The 21,955-nt window shown below is 37.9% G+C and overlaps 2 protein-coding genes and 1 non-coding gene across 12 annotated transcripts in view; all 3 read right to left on the reverse strand.

The window, feature by feature from the left end:
• LOC119534028 (putative RNA-binding protein Luc7-like 2) overlaps window positions 1-13,079 on the reverse strand; it is a 73,548-nt gene extending 60,469 nt beyond the window's left edge. For 3 of the 10 annotated variants that reach the window (XM_037836056.1, XM_037836051.1, XM_037836052.1), the window contains exon 1: window positions 12,622-13,032. In XM_037836056.1, coding sequence (XP_037691984.1) covers window positions 12,622-12,682 — 61 coding nt within the window. In that variant the 5' untranslated portion in view covers window positions 12,683-13,032. Of the gene's footprint in view, window positions 1-1,544; window positions 4,150-9,396; window positions 9,551-9,588; window positions 9,673-12,621; window positions 13,033-13,060 lie in introns of those variants that run through there. The other 7 variants (XM_037836050.1, XM_037836048.1, XM_037836049.1 and 4 more) reach the window with 6 other exon arrangements.
• Window positions 13,080-17,308: 4,229 nt separating this feature from the next.
• FMC1 (formation of mitochondrial complex V assembly factor 1 homolog) lies at window positions 17,309-20,834 on the reverse strand. The gene is made up of 2 exons (XM_037836058.1): window positions 20,639-20,834; window positions 17,309-17,670 (listed from the first exon to the last, which is right to left on the reverse strand). Exons 1-2 carry the CDS (start codon window positions 20,774-20,776, stop codon window positions 17,467-17,469), a joined length of 342 nt encoding a protein of 113 aa, XP_037691986.1. The 5' UTR covers window positions 20,777-20,834; the 3' UTR covers window positions 17,309-17,466.
• Window positions 20,835-21,378: 544 nt separating this feature from the next.
• On the reverse strand, window positions 21,379-21,451 carry TRNAR-CCU. The gene has a single exon. It is a non-coding gene; the product is annotated as a tRNA-Arg (tRNA).
• Between the last annotated feature and the right edge of the window lie 504 nt (window positions 21,452-21,955).

The raw sequence follows: 21,955 nt of genomic DNA on the forward strand, positions 1-21,955 counted from the left end.
GAAACTAGGTAAAATAGCACCCATTAAAAAATAAAACAAAAAAGACTACAAATAATAGGGAACAAATATGAACCAAATCGCCTTACAATTCAAGGGATTGCTTTATGAATTTGATGTACTCTATCTTTGGGTTTTCTGGGCATACATTCAAATAAAAACTAACCTAAATTAAGAAAAAAAAAAAAACTGCCCTGTTACACTAAGGTTGGATCCAAACCACAGAATGAAATCTATTATTGAACATATCCTTTGTGCTAAGCAATAAGAGTTACAAAAAGGAATATGAAACAAGGTCTCCATCCTCAAGATTTTGCTAGAAATAGGACATTTAAATGAATTAACAATTATTAACAACACAAGGTAGCAAGATTCCAAGTGCCCAATGGGTGTTTCAAATAAACAGCACTTCAGAAATTCTAAGACTAGAATGACCAGCAAGGAATGGAGAATTAGAAAAGGTTTCATGCTATAAGCAGAAGCCAAAATTTGAAGGAAAGATAAGTTTAAACCAAAGGAAATGAGAAAGGAGAGCATGCCAAACTGGAGTAATATCTTTGACAAAGCTTTTAGAGATAGAAAGGTTTGGAGAACTGTAAGTAGACCATATTTAGCTTTGGCAAACAGCTTTGTGTAAAGGAATAGCAAAGCTGGAGCCGGAATAATATTTTTTGGGTAAAATCTTGATTTCTTAAAAAAAAATTTTTTTTCCATTTTTAAATCCAGATTTTTAGCTGCAAAGTAAAATAAAAAGTTTTAAAATGATGGGACAGAGATTAGACCAAGTTATTTGAGTCAACAACAATAGAACACAAAGCCCTTCCCATAAGAATATGGAGGTCTCTCTCCCCTATAAAATCCACAATAAAATTAATTAGATTTTGCACATGACTACAATGCCAAGTTTTCAGAATTAGATTCTTGATTTAGAACTTGGCAGACAAAGTGTTTTTCATTTGAATGGAAGTAGCAAATTTTCTATTAATATTTCCCACCAAGCAACTATGTTCCAAGTAACAACTATCTTACCTCCCTCTTTTCTTTAACCCCTTCATGAGTTATATGAATTATAACTTTTAGTTGAGAACACCTGAGTCATAGTTATATAATAAAATCTCTTAAGCTTATTATTCCTCTCTTGGTCTTTCAGCAATCTATTAGAGCTTAAGGTGTTACTGAGGCAGATCGTTTTACTCAGGGAATATGGGCAAGAGACTTCTTTAAAAGGATTCCTGTCCAAACTATATTCAAATACTGCTATTCTCAAAATACCCTACAATCTGTTGGAAGGAAAAACATCCCACTGTAATTCCCTATACTGCCATTTTATGTTCCTGCCTTCTCTGAAACTGATGGAGACTTAGATTTTAGTAGTAACACAACAGCCTACATGGTATCTGACATTTTAGGTGGTGCATGCTATTTTCCCGATACCCACCCCCTCCCACTCCAATGCTACCCACCCTCTCCCTCCCATACAAACAATAAACCAAATCAACTTTCATAGATTTAGGTGCTATTTTAAAAACATCAAAATTTTACTTTACCCATTCTCTCCGATGCTCCCTGTATTTTTTTAAGCTGTGAGTGGATGACCATGCTATGTGATCAACAACTGTGAAGGCTAAGCAAAAGTGAACCGAGTTTAGTATTGTGATTTCAAAAGAATCTTAAAGTTTGCAATATTTGACATTTTAATGGTATGCAGAATCCTTATTTTACTGCATATTATCAGACATTAATGGCAAGCAATTTATAAAAACAACTAATTAATATTTCTTTTGTACAGCATTCATTTACAGCTTAGCTTGGGAAAAGAAAGATAAAGGAGAAAACTCAATAGCACACAGAGCAAATCTAACTATCACCTAGTGGAGAAACGGGGGTAGAAGATGGGAAGTGTTCCCACAGGTACACATGTTAGAGGTCATGTGTCACAAGTGGATTGGAAAAGGAAGGGCCCCTTCCTCTGATGTAAGATCCATACTCCTTCAGTGAAGGGAAACCTAGAGCTATACGGAGAGACACAAAACTGAAATCTCAAACCTTAAAGTTTCCCTGTACCCTGTACTCCCAAATACAGAGAAATTTTTTTCCCTCTTGTTACCATTTCTTCCAATATAAGCTGCTGAGTATCCGCAACATAGTAATATTACACATATAATATAGTAATGTGGGAACTACATAAAGACTTAGGGTTAATTTCTAGTCTAGTACAGGAAAGGAAGAGAACTTAAGAAGTGCTCAACTAAACCCTCTGTCTTCAAGTAGAACCAAGGTAAAAGATGATGATTATTGCAGCACAGGCACTATTATACTGAGGAACATGTGAACATTTTAACACCCTCTTCAAACTTTCTCATCAACTCTACACTTCTCCCACCTACCTTTATTGTTCCTTTAGAATCTAGCGTAAAAATCACTTACATGAACATTTTTGTAATTAACTTTTTAAAATAACTCTTATTACTCCTTCATTCTATGTTCCCTTAAGAAATACACTGTTTAACTCAATGTATATTTGTATTTATTTGACAACTTACTTTTTAAACTTAAACAGTTCAAAGTATAGTGTCCACTTTTCAAAAGGACTCACCACCAGGTCTGACATAATATGATTATAGATGTTAATGACTCGATTATATGTTAAACTTATGTTTAACATTATATGTTAGACTCAATATATGTTACACCTTTTAGGAATATATTTATTACATAAGGAAAGGAGAGAAATACTAAGCCAAAGATGGCAGCAGGAAAAAACAATTATGGTGATGCCCATTCCAGACATAATAAAGACATTTCTTTCCAATAGAACTTTTCATACTGGAGTAGTAGAAGGAGCTTTCCTTTCCTCCAGAAAATATAAAAATAAAGGTAATACACAGTTCAGAAAGGCTATCCCTCCTACTCCTTTGGTTTATATGGTATAAGTTGATAATTACAAACAGGTACAAGTATCACTCCCACCATAATCCCATGACAAGCCCAGGAATTTAAAAAATACAATGTCTTTGTAAAAGTTTCCAGAATAAGTTCATTCTTCTGCATACAATCAAAGATAATGTTAAAAAATTTTTTTCAAATCCACCAGCCCACTTGTACATGAAAATCATGTAACAAGATTATAAAAAATGGGACTGGGGAGCTAACAGAATAGTGCTGATGGAAATGTGAGACCAGAAATACTAAAGGAGCTATGTTCCAAGAACTCTATTCTGCCATCCCTCCACCTTCCTCTTCTCTCATACAAGCAAAGTGTCGTGACCACTTGCAGGGGTCAATGCCATCATACATTTCTGAGGATACATGCTTTAGGAAATAAGGGTATTTCTTTTCTTAGACTTAAGAGATACATTCGAAAAGCTCGAATAAACATTTACTTAAAAATTAAGTTCTAAAAGTGGGCTATATATAATTTGTTTGTTTTATGATATATGTCATAAATCAGTCATTAAAAAGTTGCAGCCTGCTAAATTTTGTATTTTGATACTTACTTGCAGAGCTGCAATTCTGATACAGTGACAACCGCACTCTGGAAATTTGGAGCCTTCTATCATCCAGAACTTTCTATACACAAAATTAGAAGTAATGAGAGCTATCTCTGGCTATGAAGAAATAGCTGGAAAGAATCAAAGGAAAAGTGATTGACTGATTTACATATTTAAAAAAAAGACAAATTCTCATTGTTGGTTCATAGCTATAAAGCCAAGAAGAACCTCTCCAAATCTAAAACCAACAGGCCAAGGAAAACAATGAAAAGGGAAAAGAAATGAGAATATCAAAGGACAGAGGTGACAGAAAAAGACCCAATAATAAAGGAAGAAAGTTAAGATGTAAAACAGAGATTACCATGAAGGAGACGTGAGCCTTAAAACTACTGAAACACAGCAGAAATACTATGTCATAAGGTCTACCTCTGGGGAAAACACTGAGACTGTGAAAGTGAACATAAGGGACCTTTATTTGTAACACCTTTTTTTTTTTAATTTGAGGGAAATATACAAAATAACATTTGTTCATTCATATAAGTGTCCTTTGTACTTCAACATTTTTTTCAAAAGGAGACACCTATATGCAGGATCTATATTTTCTAAACAGTATAACTCTACAGTCAGTTTTTTCAAACACCACAATTACATGGAACTTTGAATAGGAAGTGAGATATGGTAGGTTAGTATTGGTTAGAGTGAAATAGCGATGCATCCCAAAGTAATTTGAGCAGAGAAAAAAAATATATTTGCAAGACCCCCCTGAGGAGCTGGGGGAAAATGCGGAAGTGTTGGATTTCCTCACCTGGACTGATGCTGATGTTGCCACAAATACTGAGGACTGGTGGTTTTATGTGCCGAGCCCTCTATCATGGGACTTGCCCTTATGAAGCTCGTGACTGCAAAGGAGAGGCTAAACTTGTATACAATTGTACCTAAGAGTCTCCCCCTGAATACCTCTTTGTTGCTCAGATGTGGTCCTCTCTCTCTCTAACTAAGCCACCTCTGCAGGTGAACCCATTGCCCTCCCCCCATGGGACCTGATTCCCAGGGGTGCAAATCTCCTTGGCAATGCAGGATATGACTCCCGGGGATGAATCTGGACCCGGCATCGTGGGATTGAGAACATCTTGACCAAAAGGGGGATGTGAAATGAAACAAAATAAAGCTTCAGTGGCTGAGAGATTTAAAATGGAGTTGAGAGATCACTCTGGTGGACATTCTTATATAGATAACACTTTTTAGATTTTATCATAATGGAATAGCTAGAAGTAAATACGTGAAACTACCCAACTCCAACCCAGTGGCCTTGACTCTTGAAGAAGATTGCTTAACAATGTAGATTACAAGGGGTAACAGTGTGATTGTGAAAACCTTGTGGATCGCACTCTCTTTGTCCAGTGTATGGATGGATGAGTAGATAAAATGGGGACAAAAACTAAATGAAAAAATAGGGTGGGATGGGGGGGAGTGATTTGGGTGTTCTGATTTTTATTTTTTATTCTTATTTTGATTCTTTCTGGTATAAGGAAAATGTTCAAAAATAGATTGGGGTGATGAATGCATAACTATATGATGGTACTGTGAACAGCTGATTGTATACCATGGATGATTGTATGGTATGTGACTATATCTCAATAAAACTGAATTTAATTAAAAAAAAAAAGAGACGCCTATAATTAGTACCACAGAATTTGTAATTTAACAATAAACATAAAGGTTCATGTATTAATCTTCTCTTCCGCTAGACTTTAAGTGGATTAGAGTCCTATGCCACTATTTTATTACAGAGTCAAAATATGATATGGACAAATATGTCCATAATCTCTAAGAAAAGGAAAGGAAGAAATAACAAACGCAACTCAGCAACCTGGGGACACTCAAGAACATAAGATTCTATTCCTATCAATAATTACTATACCCTAGAGCACATCAACCAATATATACAACACCAGGTGTGGGGAGGCATTCCCTCTAACTCCATGTAGCAAATTATAACAAAGGCATTTCCCAAAATGCTTATACATGGTTTCTAGAATATGAGGTTAATCGTTTTCCTAGCAAGTTCACCTGTCCATAATGCAGCACTATCCCCCTAAAGATTCTCTTCAAAGGGCTATCTTTGATAAACAGCTTTTCTCATAGCAAGACACCCACTGTGAAATGGGTTTGTGAAATCGTGTAATAACTGTTGGCCCCCATAGACCAAAACACTAAAGGAGAAGTAAGAAATTGAGCTGAGGTAATTTCATCCTGGTGGTCTAGAGGGACCTCTCTACAGACCTCCTCAGTTTCTCCATGTCACAGGCTTGTATTTCTGGCCAGTCACTTCTCCTCTCGGGCTTGGATATACAGCACACCACAGTTCAAGCAGCTTTCCTTTCACAGGACTATCTAGCATAGTATTTTCCAAAGTATGGGATTTGTACAAAAAATTATTTTAGGTGGTATATGATTTGATCAATATAATATTTTAACCACCAATGAATCACTTAGTAAGAAAGTTATTTATCATGATTAAGTAATGAAGAAAAAGTTTCCATTTGGTGCTAGTATGTATTTAACACATCTAACAAGTTATACTTTTTAACCTAGGGAACCCTAAATAGCAACAGGGTCTAGTTATATCTTTGTAATACCACTTTGTTTTTACTGTATTTATCTTTATAGTGCTAAACTCTCATTTTAAAATTAATATTTAAGAAGTGAATTGATATAAAGATAAAATGTTAAACAGAAAATAGGGTAAAAAATATAGGTTATATGTTGTGACTAACACTGGAGAAATATTGATCTAGAATGTGGTTCTCGAACTTTTAATGTACATCAGCATCACTTGGAAGGAGTCTTAAAACACAGACTTTGCTGGCCTCTTCCCCCAAATTTCTGATTCAGTAGGTCTGGGGTGGGCCCAAGAATTTACATTTCTAACAAGTTACCAGGTGATAGTACGGATCCTGGACTGGTGACCACACTTTGAAAATCAACGATCTAGAACAGGATCAACAAGTTTTTTCTTAATGGGTCAGACAGTAGATTTCAGGTTGGTTTTGATGGCCATATGTCTCTGTTGCCACTACTCAACTATGCTTGCTTTAAGGCAAAACAGCCAGAGACAATTCATACAATATTGGCATGGCTGTGTTCCAATCAAAGTTTACTTACAAAAGGCAGGTGGGTTATGATGCCAACCCCTCACCTAGAACATAAATTTAAATAACTGAAATGGAATGCAGAAACAGAACAGCTAGGTATACTGTAGATACTATCTAATAAACAAATATTCAACACAATCTATTGAAAGGCAAAAGTTTGAAAAATTTAATTTTAAAAGAGAAAACTGAAGTTGTAAGAGGATAAAAATAAAATCTACTGAACATTCAGAAGACATGGCACAAGGGCAGGTTAAATTCTTTGCACGGTGAGTCAAATATGTCAAACATCATTGCCCATGGTTCACAATTAAATGGCAACATATGGGTCATTATCTAATGAGTGTTTAAAAAATGTTTTCAAAGCTGTAAGTTATATTCAGTTAAAATAAAAACATGAAGCTGCAGACAATTTCAGAGTTTTTAGAAACTACTTTTTTATATACTCTCAATAATCTTACAAAATTGATGAACCGATCTGTTTTAGACCTTGCCTTTAAAATTCTACCCTAGTGGCTTCTAGTACATGAGGACTTAAACCAAAAAGAAAATGACTTTTCTGGAGGTGCTAAAGCTACAAGATTCCTGTCAGAAACATACCCTCTGTCTAGCCTATTACTCCTTCTCCAGCAAGATGTTTCAACTTCCTGAATCACTTTAGTCTACAATTTCTTTGGAGACTAATGAAGTTGAGTAGAATTACCTATGCTTTCTTAAGAACCATAGAAATGCCTTCTGCCTTAAAGATTTATTCCCTTTTAAGAAGCACCTTTCTGGAATTCCATTCTTGAGGAGCATCTGCCTCATTTATTCCAATCTTGCTCACACTGGTTGACTCAGTTGTAAGCCATCTGCCTAACTCCTCATTCCCACTACCTGCTTCAACCTCAGCAACTCAAAGCTTCAATGCTTGCATGAACCACCTGGTAATAAATACTAGCTGACTCACTAAGCTTGACCCTGACCCATGACACCTACTTGTTTTTTAATTCCTCCTACCTATCTTGAACATGCAGCCTGCTACCATTTATCCTTATATGACATCCTACCCAAATCAAAGCCTTTACTGATTTACTTGTTTATAAACCTTATGCAGAAATGGACAAGACGGTTTTTCTTTGGTTTTATTTATTTATTTTACCCGAAGTAAAAGAGCATCTCAGAAGCACAGGCTTACTTAAGAAGAGCTAAACTGCAGAGAATCCAGGGAAAATGAAGGATTATATGAGGTGATACTTTTATTGTTTTTGAGGCTGCAGTGTAGATAGAAATAGTATTCAAAATGAGGAAAATTTTTCTAATCAATTCATCAGGCAGCTACCAGAGCTTTCAGTGTTTTGGATATGCCTGGACTCTGATCAAGTCAAATGTTTACTAATACTCAGAGAAACTGATTAGCCTTATGTTTCTTGAAATGTCTTAATATGGAAAAGAATTTAGAAGCTTATATTTATTTTAAAAATTTGTGCTGTACATTAAGGGCTACGCCTCCTTCACTTAAAATGAACAATCCAAGTGAAATAGAAGAATGACTTACAACTGACCAAGAAATGAATATGGTTCATTATGTTAATGAGAGAAACTTAAGAGAAAATGCTCTCAATGTTGATGATAAGTCAAGGAACACAGATTATAGTAAAGATGATTTTATAAAGAAGAAGAAAAGCCACTGAAGAAAACACTACTTCAATTTGTGATTCAGTAATTAATTTTGCAGAAAGGCAGCAATGTCACATTGCCCTATAAAGTATATAATTATGTATCACTAAACTTAGATGCGAAACAGGTAAATTATTTTCTGAACTGCATTTTCCTGGACATCCCCTAGGATGGGTAACCTCTAAATTTTATATCACACAGACTGTAACTATAGCACAATATAACTCATCAACAGAAATATTAAATTATGATTAATATACTCTATTAACTGAGGACATACATCACACAGTTTAGAAAGATTACCAACAAAAATAGCTAAATTAGCTGAAACCTTTAACTTGCCCAAATACATTCCCTAATCCTAATGGACAACTAAAGATGCTATAAAATTCTTATCACATTCTATTAGACTACTTGGTTGTTTTTGAGGGCAGACTGCCATAATGACCTTTCAGAGATGGCCTCTGCTCTCATTTAAACAATTAAGAGGAATGTAACTCTCAGGACCACACTCTGTAACTTTTTCTACAGTCTCTAAACTTACGGTGCAATCTAAATCTACACACACTATTTTAACTCCTATCTCTTGCACCTTTTCCAGGCCTTTCTGGGGTCAAGAACAGAGACTTAACCAAACTGCCAATGTTGGCAAAAGGACTTTAGCTAAGTTTCATCCTCGCAATTAATGCAACCTAGCAAAAATGACTATAGGCTTCAGGTTGTATATATGTTATTAGAATTAAAAAAAAAAAAAAATGAATAGTCTTGAAGACAATGGGTTCCTCCAACCGATCATAAACAAACCTAAAAGTTCTTGAATTTTCCTGTGCTGCTCCTCTCTGCTTTCAAATGAAATGTGTTCAGAGAAAAGAAATTATCCCTTGTCCCTCTATTAATGCTATAAAATATTTATAAAATTTAATGTAACTTGGACTTGAGATATAGATACTACTAACTTCCATTTATGATTCCTTCCTTCTAAAAAACTTAAAATATATGTATTTTTCAACATTTTTTTAGTAACACATAGGAAAATTGTTTTCCCATTTAACATATCACAGATTTAACTTGAGGGGAAAAAAGGTTAGGTGACTTACCCAAGGTTACAATTAGAGGTACAGCTGGGGCTAGAAACCAGGTTCCTGAGTCTCAGCCCAGTGCTCTTTTCCTTAGCTCATGATGCCTTATCAGAAAAATCCAAATACAGTCAGACCCCCAGTTACATGGGTACGAGTTACACTGATTCACATATACAAACTTTATATAGTGTGACCAATGTTTCAACTCACGCGGTACCCTGCTTCCATTTATGCAGTATGCCAGGCATCGGCACGATTTTCAGTGGCACACAGGCGGTTGCCACCACCAGGGCCCTAGGCAAAATTGCAAAGAAGGCAAAGTTTGTCTTTGGCCCTCCCACCTCCCTTATGCATTCCTCTCCCACCTTCTAATTATCCCCTTGCCCAGCCTCCCAGTGCCATCATGCTGCCCTCTGGTTGTCCAAAACCCCCCACTTTCACCACTCACCAAGGTCTGTCCTTTCTTGAAGTGCCCACTGATCCAAAATTACCTCTCCATTTCTCCACCAACAAAATTTCTACTACTGAAGATTTTCGTGAAGTTTAAGTAATCTAAGTGATTGACTTAAGTAATTCAAAATAAGGTATACTTAACTAATAAGACTTAAATCTCCAAGAATTTTACAAAGGAAAGAACTAAAAACTGATTGCTGGGAGAGGTAGCAGGGAAAGATATTTTTCATTAGGGAGAGTGAACGAGAAAAGGAAGCAAAGTTTTCCCAGTGCCCTGGACCAACGGGAGCCTGATAACTCCTGAACCATTTCAGAACCCCTCAGATGGGACATTAAGGTTGTCAAGGAGCTTATTACCACCTTTAGCCCCACTACCCAAAAAGAGGGGGGTAGCTTTATATTTAGTCTCTGGGATTTATAAAAAAAAAAGGTCAAGAGCTGCCTTAGATACCCTCCTACCTACCTTTTCCATCTTTTTCCCCACCTTCTGGATCTCAATTTCCACATCTATACCAAAGGCACCCAACAGTGTTCTCTGTTAACTGTTCTTGTGTCCAATAGAAAGTTCTCCATTATATGGTTTCAAATTATTCAGTAAAGTATCCATGTTCCCCTATATCTGGATAACTTGAAGTTGACTGCATGCTAATCACTTAAAGGTCCTGAATCATAAAATGAAATATGTAAACTCATTAAATCCTAATCCTAATTACTTAAAGGTCCTGAATCATAAAATGAAATATGTAAACTCATTAAATATCTGGAAGGTAGGAAAAGAATGTCCTGACATCTTGTATACATAAAAGGACTAATTTGGATATCTAAAAAAACATTCAATTCTTTTCCTTCAAAGTAGTACATTTCTTACTTCTGGCCCAATACAGCAGTTAAAATCCAGTCATTTCAGCTAAGTGATATCGTGGATTCCTGAACATGAGTTCATGAATAAATCCTCTAAGGCCGGAGGCAAAAAAAAAAAAAAAAAAAAAAATCCAGTAACAGAAACATTAAAAAAAGTAAGTTTATTTGTATACAAAGCAGAGTGGATTTTAAGAAATCCATGTTTCTGCCATCTATAGACTAAGGAGAATATATATATGTATTTTTTTATTTAGTGATGCAATACTAGATGGGCCACCTGTTTCAAAAATTTATCAGGTGATGGGAATTACCTTGATTCAACTACCCTCTCAGTAACATTAGGAAAGCCAGTTCATGTAGAAGGTTCCAAAACTGGTATCCATCAAGAATTAAAAGGATCATGTAAAGTAAGCCTTAAATGATTTCTATAACTTTAACATGTAAATTAGTTTATCCTGTTAGCTAAGCCCCTTCCCCATACCCTCCTCATACTGGAAAAGGAGCAATGTTAAGACATGCTACAGTTATAAAGTAACCATTCCTATAAAAACATGAAAAATGATCGCTGTTAAAAGTTTCTCCAGTGGTATTTTTAATTAAAGATAATTTTCAAGAGTTTACACAAAAATAAAACCTATTTTTATTTCCTTTCCAGTCTTCCCTCCTCTCTACATAACCACAAATAAATTTGCCATCTATTCCTATTTGTCTATATGTTCCACAAAGAAAAGTTCCCAATGTGAGTTTTTATTAATTCAACGGTAAATTCTAAAAAGCCATTCTAAATATGCTTTGCTAAAAAGATGTGAATTCAGTATGTTTTTTTTCAATTATTCACATATTTTGCTGTAAAGCATTCAATAAGACCAACTGTTAAAATTAAATTCTTTTCTCTTAAATCAAGAAATTTTAATAACTTGTCAAGAAATTAAAAAAATATATAAGTGGCTTAGAAACTAAATGCCTGGAAAGCACATATAAAAATGAGCAAGGATTTTTAAGAGAAAATGCTGAACTAAACCTTTCCCCACATTAGCATGGATTTTAGCTGAAATTTACATTACTGATTATCATTAAAAAGCAACAGCATTTCATCTTTCTATTTAGAAATTCTCATTATGACAAAAAAATAACCCAGCAATTAGTGGTTTTCTAAACAGATTTTAATCTAAGTGCCTAAAAGGATCTCTGTTTCCTTCAATTCTAGTTCACTGGGCAACAAATTTTCAAAATGGTTTCATGTGGGAAACATGCAAAATCTGTCAATATTTACTGAACAAAGCCTCTATTAAACTGTTTAACAAAATGGAGGTCTCTCCGAAAAACAGACCATAACATTTTTCTTAACACAAAATGGGGCCAAGCACACCCACTTCAAGAAATCATGGTTTGGGTCAGATTTTCCCACAAGAATGGCTGTTTCCGTGGGGACAGAGAATGCTTCTACGGGACTGGGGTAACAAACCAGGGAAAGGGGGGTGGGGTGGGGGAGCGCTTCTCTTTCGGATACTCTGGAGGACGACGGCGAGCGATCATCCCAAAACTCTGGATTAAGGAATTAATTCAAGGGGCGGAAGCTTCAGCGATCTGCAGGTACCTAACCAACGTAAAAACCGGCAGCCCGACCACGCAAGATAGACGTGGGCTCTCCCGTCCCAGCCAAGTCAATATTAAATGCACAAACTCTGCTTTCTACCTCCAGGCCCCGCCTTATCCCATTGGCAGCAATTCCCGCCAATCCGCACGGTCACCGCCCCCCAAACCCGCCTGCCAAGCCCTGATTGGATGGGACGGGAGCCGGGCCCTTGTGTTACCAATCTGGGAGCCCCTTACTCAGCCACACACACATGCCCAGGTGCGCCCTCAGACCCTCTTCCCTTTTTCTTCCCCATCCCCTCCCCCACCCCCAGGGCTCTGGCAGAGTCTTACCGTCCCGGGAAGTGCCCATCAACTGGTCCAGCATTGCGCGCATCTGGGCCTGCGCCGACATGGCGGCGGCGTAGCGGGCGGACGGGAGGGGGTGGGGCACAGGCTAGGCCCTTTTGGGCACAGGGGATAAGGGAAGGGGTGGGGGAAGGTGATGTCGTCTTGCTGCTGCTGCCGCCGCCTCAAGACGTGCGGAAAGAGAGCCGACAGACTGCAGAAGAATCCAGGCTGCGCTCTTCACGACGACGCATACGTGGAAGGCAGCAGCCCCCAAAAGCTGCCCTCCTTCCCTCACTCTCCGTTCGGTTCCTGGGACAGAAGCGATATGGGATAAGCAAGATACCGCCTCCAACACCGCCACCCGCCACAAGCCGTCAACCCCCCCCTCCAAGCTCTGACGCCGCTCGCCGCCACCGTCGCCGCAACGTGTGCGCGCACGCACCTCTCGCTTATTCGTTTCCCCCGGAGGCTCCACCAACTGGCGTTCAACTGCATTTACTCCGCCCACCCCGCCTAGGAGGTGTTCCACTCCAACGGCTGTCAAGCGCGTGCACGCATGCTTCCCCCGCCCCGTTCCTCTCAGATATCGCGAGATTCTGGTTTCTCAATCGCCTCTAGAGCCAGATCTGCCTTTAAGCTTAGGGCGTTAGTCTTCCGGCTGCAGGTTGGCTAGGGCTGTATGGTACACTGTGCTTGTGAACCAGACCTAAATTAGCAAAATATGCCAAGTCGAAAGTAAGTAGAAATCATGCCCGTTCGATTGGGGTTAACAGTCTTAGTAGCTATTGTGGGAGTATCCCTCATTACGAACATTAACTAACAGTTTATCAGAGACTCACCCTTATTCTTACTGCTGCCTTACCCTCTCTACAAGAGAAACCCTGGAGATCTGACTACTGAGTCATTTTCTTTCCTCTATGAATAGAGGACATTAAGCCCCCCCAAACTGGGATATGCCAAGTTCAGCAAATAGCATCTGAAATTAATACAATAAAAAGCAGGGTAAATCATCATTACTTGTGACATAGCAGGAACTGTTAGTCTAAATTTGAAACTGCAAAATTTAAGCAGTATTCTGAGAAATTGTAAGGATTCTTGTAGAGAATTTTTTTTTTCCTACTTGAAAAGATAAATTTGGAGAATCAGGCCTTTCTAGTATGAGCAGCAATGACAACGGGAAAGAAAACCATGGGTTCATTCATTAGCTTGCCATCACCCTGAATTCAAAATCTTACTCTACTAATTATTGACTGGAACCTTCAACAATTATTAACATACAGTGCTGTTGTGAGGAATAAATGAGCTAATAGAAAATGCCTTGCTCAGGGCCTTTCCCTGGTGGGGTTTGTGTGTGTATGTATGTGTGTTTTAAAATTAGTTCCTTAAGATAAGATATAGGAACTTTCTAGGTATTTTGAAACAATGGCAAAAAAAATTTTTTTCATTAAAATTGTATTTGTATTGCCTTGATCTTATAATTTATTAGCAGGTTTAATAAAAAGTTAACATGAAATAGCAGGCAGTCCCAAGATCCCTTTAAACACATTTAAAACAAAAATTTTAGAACTACATTATCTTTAGTATTTCACAAAACAGTTTCCCTCTGGTTATGGTTCTTCAGAGAACTCAAAATTTAAAACAACTCCAAATATTAGGAATACCATCCTTTGAAAACTGATTAAAGGTAAAAAAAAAAAAAAAAAAAAAAGTAAAAATGAGTGAGTCCTTGAGGGATACACTGTTATATGTACAGTTTATCTTACCTTGAAAAATAATAGGTAAGGAAATTCACTAAAATGTTAAAACAGTTATTATCTTAGCGATGAGGTTTCAGTTATCTTTCTTTCACTTTACCTTTTCTGGGTGTTTACATTTTAGATGTATCTTATAAGCAGCATATAGTTGACTTTGTTTTTTAATTAGTCTGGTACTATCTTTTGATTGAAGCATTTAATGATTTATATTCATGTAATTACTAATATGTTTGGATTTAAAGCTCTTATTTTGTCTAGTTATCTCACCTGTTTCATATTAATTTTTCCACTTTCTTCTGTGCTTTTTTTTTAGATTAAGCTCTTTAATTTTTTAGGGGGACAAAATTGGTCAAAAATTTTTGTATTTAGAAATTATCAATTGTGTGTGTGTGATGACAATGACAATGAGGGTTTCTCATATTCTTTTTGGCTTTCCTATCTAGTCACTGTTACTGAGAATTTTTATTCTTTCTCATTTGATGCCCACAGAAAGCATACCTGAGGGATAATAGTCAGACTAATATATGGATTGTTATGGCAAAGCAGTTTTGCTAATGTATTTTTCCTAATTGGAGTTTGCAACCTGAGAACAGGATTGTTCAAGAAGATAAGGTAACTTTTGGGGGACTACATAAGAGGAATATATAAGGGGATTCCAGTAAAAGGTAAGGTGGGAAAAGAAGAGTACAGAAAATTATATTGTATTCTAAGCCTCTCATCTCTGTGAAAATAAATGTTAATTTAAGTTTTAAAAATCTCAAAAATGAATGTCATTCAATGTAATTCATTCAGTTTGTAAAGAGGAATGAGAGAAGGCAGTAGCCTAAGACACTTGGGATAGAGCAGAGTAGTTGTTTTTTAGATGGAAAAGTCCTGAGCATATTTTAATACAAATAGGAAGAATCCAGTGAGAGGGAGAAGTTGAAGATAAAGGAGAGAGGATAAAGAGACAGCAAAGGGAAGGAGTGAGGTAAAGCATTTACCACATCAAAAACTTAAAAGGGTAGTAAGTCAACATAGTGCCAGAACTTTAGGATTCCCTAGGACCTTCCCAGAATAGAAAATTTACTATTAATGCAGTTTGTGTTCCAGAATCAATTTCTCTCATTTCTAACATTGAGTTCAACTAATTCTTGATGGTCAGACTATTAATAGGATGTATTGATTAATTACAGATAGACAGAAATGGCCTGAGCAAATTATTTAAACTGAAGAAATAATTTATGATTCTGAAGACTGCTGGCAGTAGGACTTAGAGAAGCGTTAATGATAAAAGGGAAAATGGAATGAGAGTAAAGTAAAATGATGAAAACAGTAAGGTTTTCTTTTTATCACGTACTGTGCAAGCATTTTATATATACATTATTCTCATTTATTACAACCACCTTGTGAGATAGACATCCCCATTTTACAGAAAAGGGAACAAGCTTAGGCCAACTAATCTACCCAAGATCACACAGCCAGTAAATTGTAAAGCTGAGATTAAAACCTAGGTCTGTGTAACTCCAAACTAATATTTTTTACCATGTTATGCAATTCTGCCTGAAATGTCTTTCTTAGAAAGTATTATCATATGTACAATATTATAACAACAAAGGAAATCAAACATCAATCTATCCTATGCATTTTGCTTTATTCACTCCTGCCAAAGTAAAATATTTTCAGACAATATTACTAATAACCCGTACCCATGAAATAAAGTGGAGAACAAAAAATTATGTTAAATATTTCTATTTTTTTAGATCTGTTTAATTGAATAAATGGTTGTTTGACCTCTTGATAAGATTACTTCAATGTTAATCTCTTAGAAAAGGTGGTATTTTAACATACTGTATGAATAGTTCTGTTATTCACATTGTAAATCTCCAAATAAGTACAGCTAACTGACCCATGCATTCAGAAACATGTATTGAATACATGCTACGGATAAGTTACTGCAGAATGTGCTTAGGAGACTCCAATGATGAATGAGATATGGTCCATGGTCCAGGGGAAAGAAGGATATAAGACACAATTATAATAGCAGAAGAAACTGACATATACCATAAAGAGAACATAGGTAAAGAACTGTTGTTAGTTCACAGGAAGAGAATAAATTTGATAGAATAATTACAGGCATTTCAAGCAAGAGGATCATTTAGGAGACTTTTAGTAGTTCAACCAAAAGATTATCAGTGCTTGAACTAGGGCAGAGGCAGTGAGGATACACAGGAAGAAAAGTATATTAGATCTACTACAGAAGCAAAGATTGGTGACTGATTGATGTGGAGAGTGTGGAGAGAAAGGAAAGTGGAATGAAGCCCATGTTTTTGACTTGGTCAGCCAACTACATGGTAGAACCATTTGCCCAGAAAGAAAATTCAAAAGGAAAAGTAATTTGACAGGGAGATCTAAAGGCAGGAGAGATATGTGTGCCGATCTCACTGCCTCCCCACAAGCTGCAGTTAGTCTTGGCTCTGTTCCTTTAACAGCCAGCTCCTGTCAGACCTAGGGGAAGTAATAATTCCTCCCTGTTGCTAGCCCCTAAAAACTTCACATCTAGTTGATTTACCTTAATTCAGCCCACATATTTATATATATATAGTCCTTTCATTAACTCTCCTCAAAATAAATGCCATCAGTCTCCTGCCAGGACCCTAACACATCACATTTCAGTGTTTTTAATAAAGTATATATGTATTAATTGTATGTTTGTATATGCATAGGAAATATTTGAAAAATGTATACCAAACATTGGTAATGGTTACCACTTGGTAATGGGGATGGGAGAAGGGTAAGGGAAAAGCAAAGAGGGCTTTTATTGTTTATACCTATACCATTTTAATTCCTTTAAACAGGGACATATGACTTTTGAAATTAAAAAAAATCTAATAAAGTTTTTAAAAAGGTCAAGATCAGTCAGTCTAATGTAAGAAGTTCAGTAAATTCACTGACAGTAAAGATAAAATGTTCTCCAGTTTATTCCTCTAAGAACCATCCAGTCAACAAAATTACAAAGAAAACCCCTAAACTTTAAAAAAAATTTAATAAATACATATATTGACAGAAACGATTAAATTCTTGTATGAAGGCAGCATCCAAGGACTCTCCATTTTCATGGCTCCCAGCCCTTCCCTCCAGGCTGACGGGGCAACTTGAGACCCACCAAGCCTGCAGACTCTTCCACTGAACGCTCACCCAGGCCATGAAATTCCTGATGAAGGGCCACATGTTCCCGGATGCTTCGCAGGAGGCAGAGATAGGTGGCAGCTTGGAAATGAAGTTCATGTTGGGCTCTGCACAACTTTTCACTAGTGACCTAGAGAAGTAGCAGGATCAGATATACTATTTAAATACCTTGGCTACAGATAAAGCTCCACAGAGAATTTAATAAACAAGCATCATCTAGAGTGCAAGTAAATTGCACAGAGGAAATACAAATATGTATATGTATCTACTTAATACATATATAGAGACACTCTATAACTGTTTATGATTAGGAAAGATGACCTCCAGTTATCAAATAGGAATTTTAAGAGTAGTTGCATTAAGGATAGTGTCCCCAAATTTTAATACTGGAAGAAATCATCTAGTTTCAACCCCCTCATGTTAAAAATGAGGAAACTAAAATCAAGAGAGGCTCAGTGATGGTTAATAGCAGAGATGGAAACTGTAATCAGCTCATTAATGTCTCCTAAGAAATATAATAAGAGAATTTTTTCCCCTTTGGTTAATGTGGTTAATTTTCACTGAAAATTAAAAACTTATTTTGTCTAAAAGAGAACAGCTTTTTCCTCAACAGGAACAAAATGAAAGCTTTATATATGAAATAATATGCATAGATTTGTATTATTTAATTATACTTGCTCTCACAATTTACTTATCCGTCTGTAAGATCTGGATTCTGATAACCTTCTGAAGCTAGCAACTCCATTCCATTCCAAAAGTCCCCAATGATTCCAAACCTTGTTTTTCTCTTTATCATACTTAGTTTTCAGATTAAATAAATTATTATGCTGTCCCTTACTTGTCTAGTTTTGTGTTCTGAGGTTATGAGAAAGGGGCTGGAAAGGTGAGTCAGGGATCTGGGCATGGCCTGAAATGGCTTCAGCAGCCCTATACAAAAATGGATTAGTCCCTGGGCACAAATGCTTACATAATCCCATTTATTTGACCTTTCTTTCTCTATTTGAATATCTAGGATTGGAATCAGAGGATTAGAATGCATGGTTTAAGATCTTCAGAACATGGGTGAAAGTGGCACTCATCTGCAGAAAACAATTTAATCTGCTTTAACCAAATATCCCTTTTTAATAACAAAAATGCATAAGTGATCAACGCCAATCTCAAGCATCAACAAAGGACAACATCCATTTCTACTATGTAAGCCAAAATTTGTAGGACTTGAATCAGGAATTCTGCATTAGTGCAGGACAGAATACTGATATTGCATCCACTAAGCCTGAATCTTAAGGAGTCAGGAGAGGAGAGCCAGCAATATACACAGTAAATGAATCACAAGAGACCAAAAGAGATCATGAAATCCAAAACTGCATCTTCTCTAAGAAAAAGCAGATTCCTCCCTAACCTCTTTTCTGCCAAGAAAAAGGAGAGAGAAAATGGGCATAGATGGTTTTTAGTCAGCTTTTAGCCAAAAGGAAATAGAAACTTTTCCCTATATCTTCATCTGCAATTCCATAAAGTGGTGTTTCTGGAATTTTTTGCATAAACTTCAGAGCCATTGTCAAGCCTTTCTCAAGGTCAGTCATGCTGCCTCCATATGGTATGACTATAATCATGCCACCTCCTTAAAAATCTTAGAATGGCCTCCCATACAATAAGGATAAAGCTTAAATTCCTGCCTACCACCTACTTCCTCCACTCACCCACCATACCCTAAGCTTCAGGCATTTTAAATTGTCATTCTTCTCATGTCTGGGCTTTCAGTTGTGCAGCCTCTTTACCTGGATCCTCATTTTACCCAATCCCCCATTTGCTTGCTAAACTCTAATTTAACCTTCAGGTCCCTGCTTAATTTCCTTCTGAAAGCATTTCCTAACTATACCCCTTCTTTATACTTGTCTAGTCCCTCAGCACTCAATTATTCTCAGTACTTCATTCCATGGCTTTTCAGGTGGACTGTAACATTATAAAAAGACAGGACCCCTGTGTATCTTATTCACCATTTTTTAGCCTAAGTTCCTAGCACAGTCACTGAACACTATGGCTTTTAAAAAAATTAGGTGAAGTTTAGGTCAAAGATTTTCCATTTGAATCTCCATGGCTCAGAATTCCAACAGTAAGGATGATGGTTCTCTCTCTTCCCACAATGCTCAAAGGACAGAAAGTTTTCTTCCCTAAAGTCCAAGTCAATTCTCCTAATTATTTCCGAGACAAGTTGCAAATTCTTTCCAATTCAGATCTGTAACTTTGAAGGCAGCAAATAAGGGTATTATCCTATTCGGGTGCGAGGTAACCTAGGTTCTACTTGTTCTTCTACATATCTTTGTACAGTGCACTGTCCCTGAGTCTCAGCTGCCCCATTTGAAAAACGATATTATCTTCCACTTGCTCGTGCCTCAGGGGGACAAAGATTGTGGATTTCACAAAGGAATTTCCCAAGGATGGTCTCCCATATGTTTATATTTATCTGCCACACACACACACACAAAAAAGTATCTAGTCAGATAACCAAGCTAATGTTGTAACACAGTATAATTATAACCTAGTAGACCTCATTAACAGCTTTTTAATACAATTCTTAAGTGGTGCAGAGGATACAAGGAAAGTAAAACAGTTCCTTCTTTTCAAGAAGCTCCCAATATTCCTCACCTTATTAAAGTTGTCTTTTCTGCCTCAAAAATTGCTTCTCAGAGAAGTTCTACTAGGGGAAGGGACAAAGGAGTGTTGGACAGATGCTGTGCCTTTAAGGCCAGTGACTACACCCTTGTACAACTCCCCCCCACCCCCGTCATTATCTCCACTCCACTTTTCCACTGGCCTTTCCCGTCGCACACGCAAACGAACAGCCAATGAAATCTTCGGGGATGGTTACACATCTCTGGAGAACGGAAACGATGTCCCCAGTGGTACTTAGCGCCCGTGCAGTTACCTTGGTTGTTCCCCAGGCTTAAAGCACAGACCAGCGGAGCTGGGTTTGGACGCAACTCAGCCTCGGTGGGAGGATCGGCCTCAAAATTACTATCGCTAAAACCATATGCTCCTTGCCCCACCTACACCCGACTCTTCCTCTCGTCTAGAGTACCCGGAACCCTGGACTTCCGTACCCGATGTGCACGGAAAGCCTTCACCAGGTATCGATAGGCCGCGGTGTCACGATAGGGTCGGCCGGTGGCCGCGCTCAAATAGCGCAACTCCCGCAGAAGGCCTCGCAAAGTGCTCGACGGGGACCCTAAAGCCGCCATTTTCCTGTCCTTCCAGGAGCCTGGTGACCGATAACGCCCTACGCCACTTCCAACGCCCACGCCCCGCCCCCAACTGCCGGCTCCCCCTATTACTGAAAAGCAGTGGACTGTCTCACTTCCCTGCTCTGCGGAGCCGTATTAATCGAACACCGAGCGGCGCTCTATCGAGTTAGATAAAAGCAAACGAAAGCTGAGTGTAGCGAAGTAACCTGACAAAGGCCGGGCGAGGAAGAAAAAGGAGGTCGTTTCTGTACTGCGAGTCTAGACGCTGCTAGCTAACCGACCGATGAGTCTCAGGGGAAAAAGCGAGCCTAGCCAGAGTGAATGTGGATTTGATATGGAATACTCTGAGACGGTATTTTTAAATAATTTCTAGAAAGAATACAAAAATTCAATGTATTTACAAACTTCCTCAGAAATCTTCCAGGACCAACGGCTCAAAAGAAAGACATGGTGTATGCTGACTCTCACCAACTGCAGCACAACAGCTAATAAAACTACATATACAGTCTTCTGGCCCCCAAAATAAAAGTAAGTTAGCGATCTTGTTAAAATTGCTTAAGAAAGGAAAAAGGTACCGTAATAAATCTAAAATGGAAAGCCACCCCAGATGGGACTCGAACCCACAATCCCTGGCTTAGGAGGCCAATGCCTTATCCATTAGGCCACTGGGGCTTCTTAAAGAGAGGCGCCTTCCATCAACGTATTCAATTTTATTACTCTTCGGTGCGTCATCGACTTTTATAAGGCATTCAAACCTATCCAGCGAGCCGATACCAAGTACCAATGCGAAGAACTCGGCATGCTGGGAGTTGTAGTTCAGAGAACAAAAGCCTGCGTTCCAACTGCAAAAGATTTACCCACGAAACAACACCGTCGCGCCGGTCGAAGAACCAGCACGCGTGTTTCCCTACACGGTAGTCACCGCGCCTGCGCACGGGCTAGCAAGCACCGTCGCGTAGCTGAGCACGCTAGGCACAGTGGCCGAATCTCTGAGACTTGCCCTTTGAGCTTCCGCTCTGTCGTGTTTGTTTTTATTTAAAACCGGAAATAGCCAGGCCCCTTCCGGCGTTGCGGGTTTCCTGATTTAACTTCGCAGTAGCTGGCCGTTAGGTGGCTTCCACAACCGCCATTTTCTGTTTCCGGTTGAACAGCTGTGGTCATTTCCGCAGATCCATT

This window comes from Choloepus didactylus, chromosome 5 (genome assembly GCF_015220235.1).
Source record: "Choloepus didactylus isolate mChoDid1 chromosome 5, mChoDid1.pri, whole genome shotgun sequence".
Taxonomy (NCBI): Eukaryota; Metazoa; Chordata; class Mammalia; order Pilosa; family Megalonychidae; genus Choloepus; species Choloepus didactylus.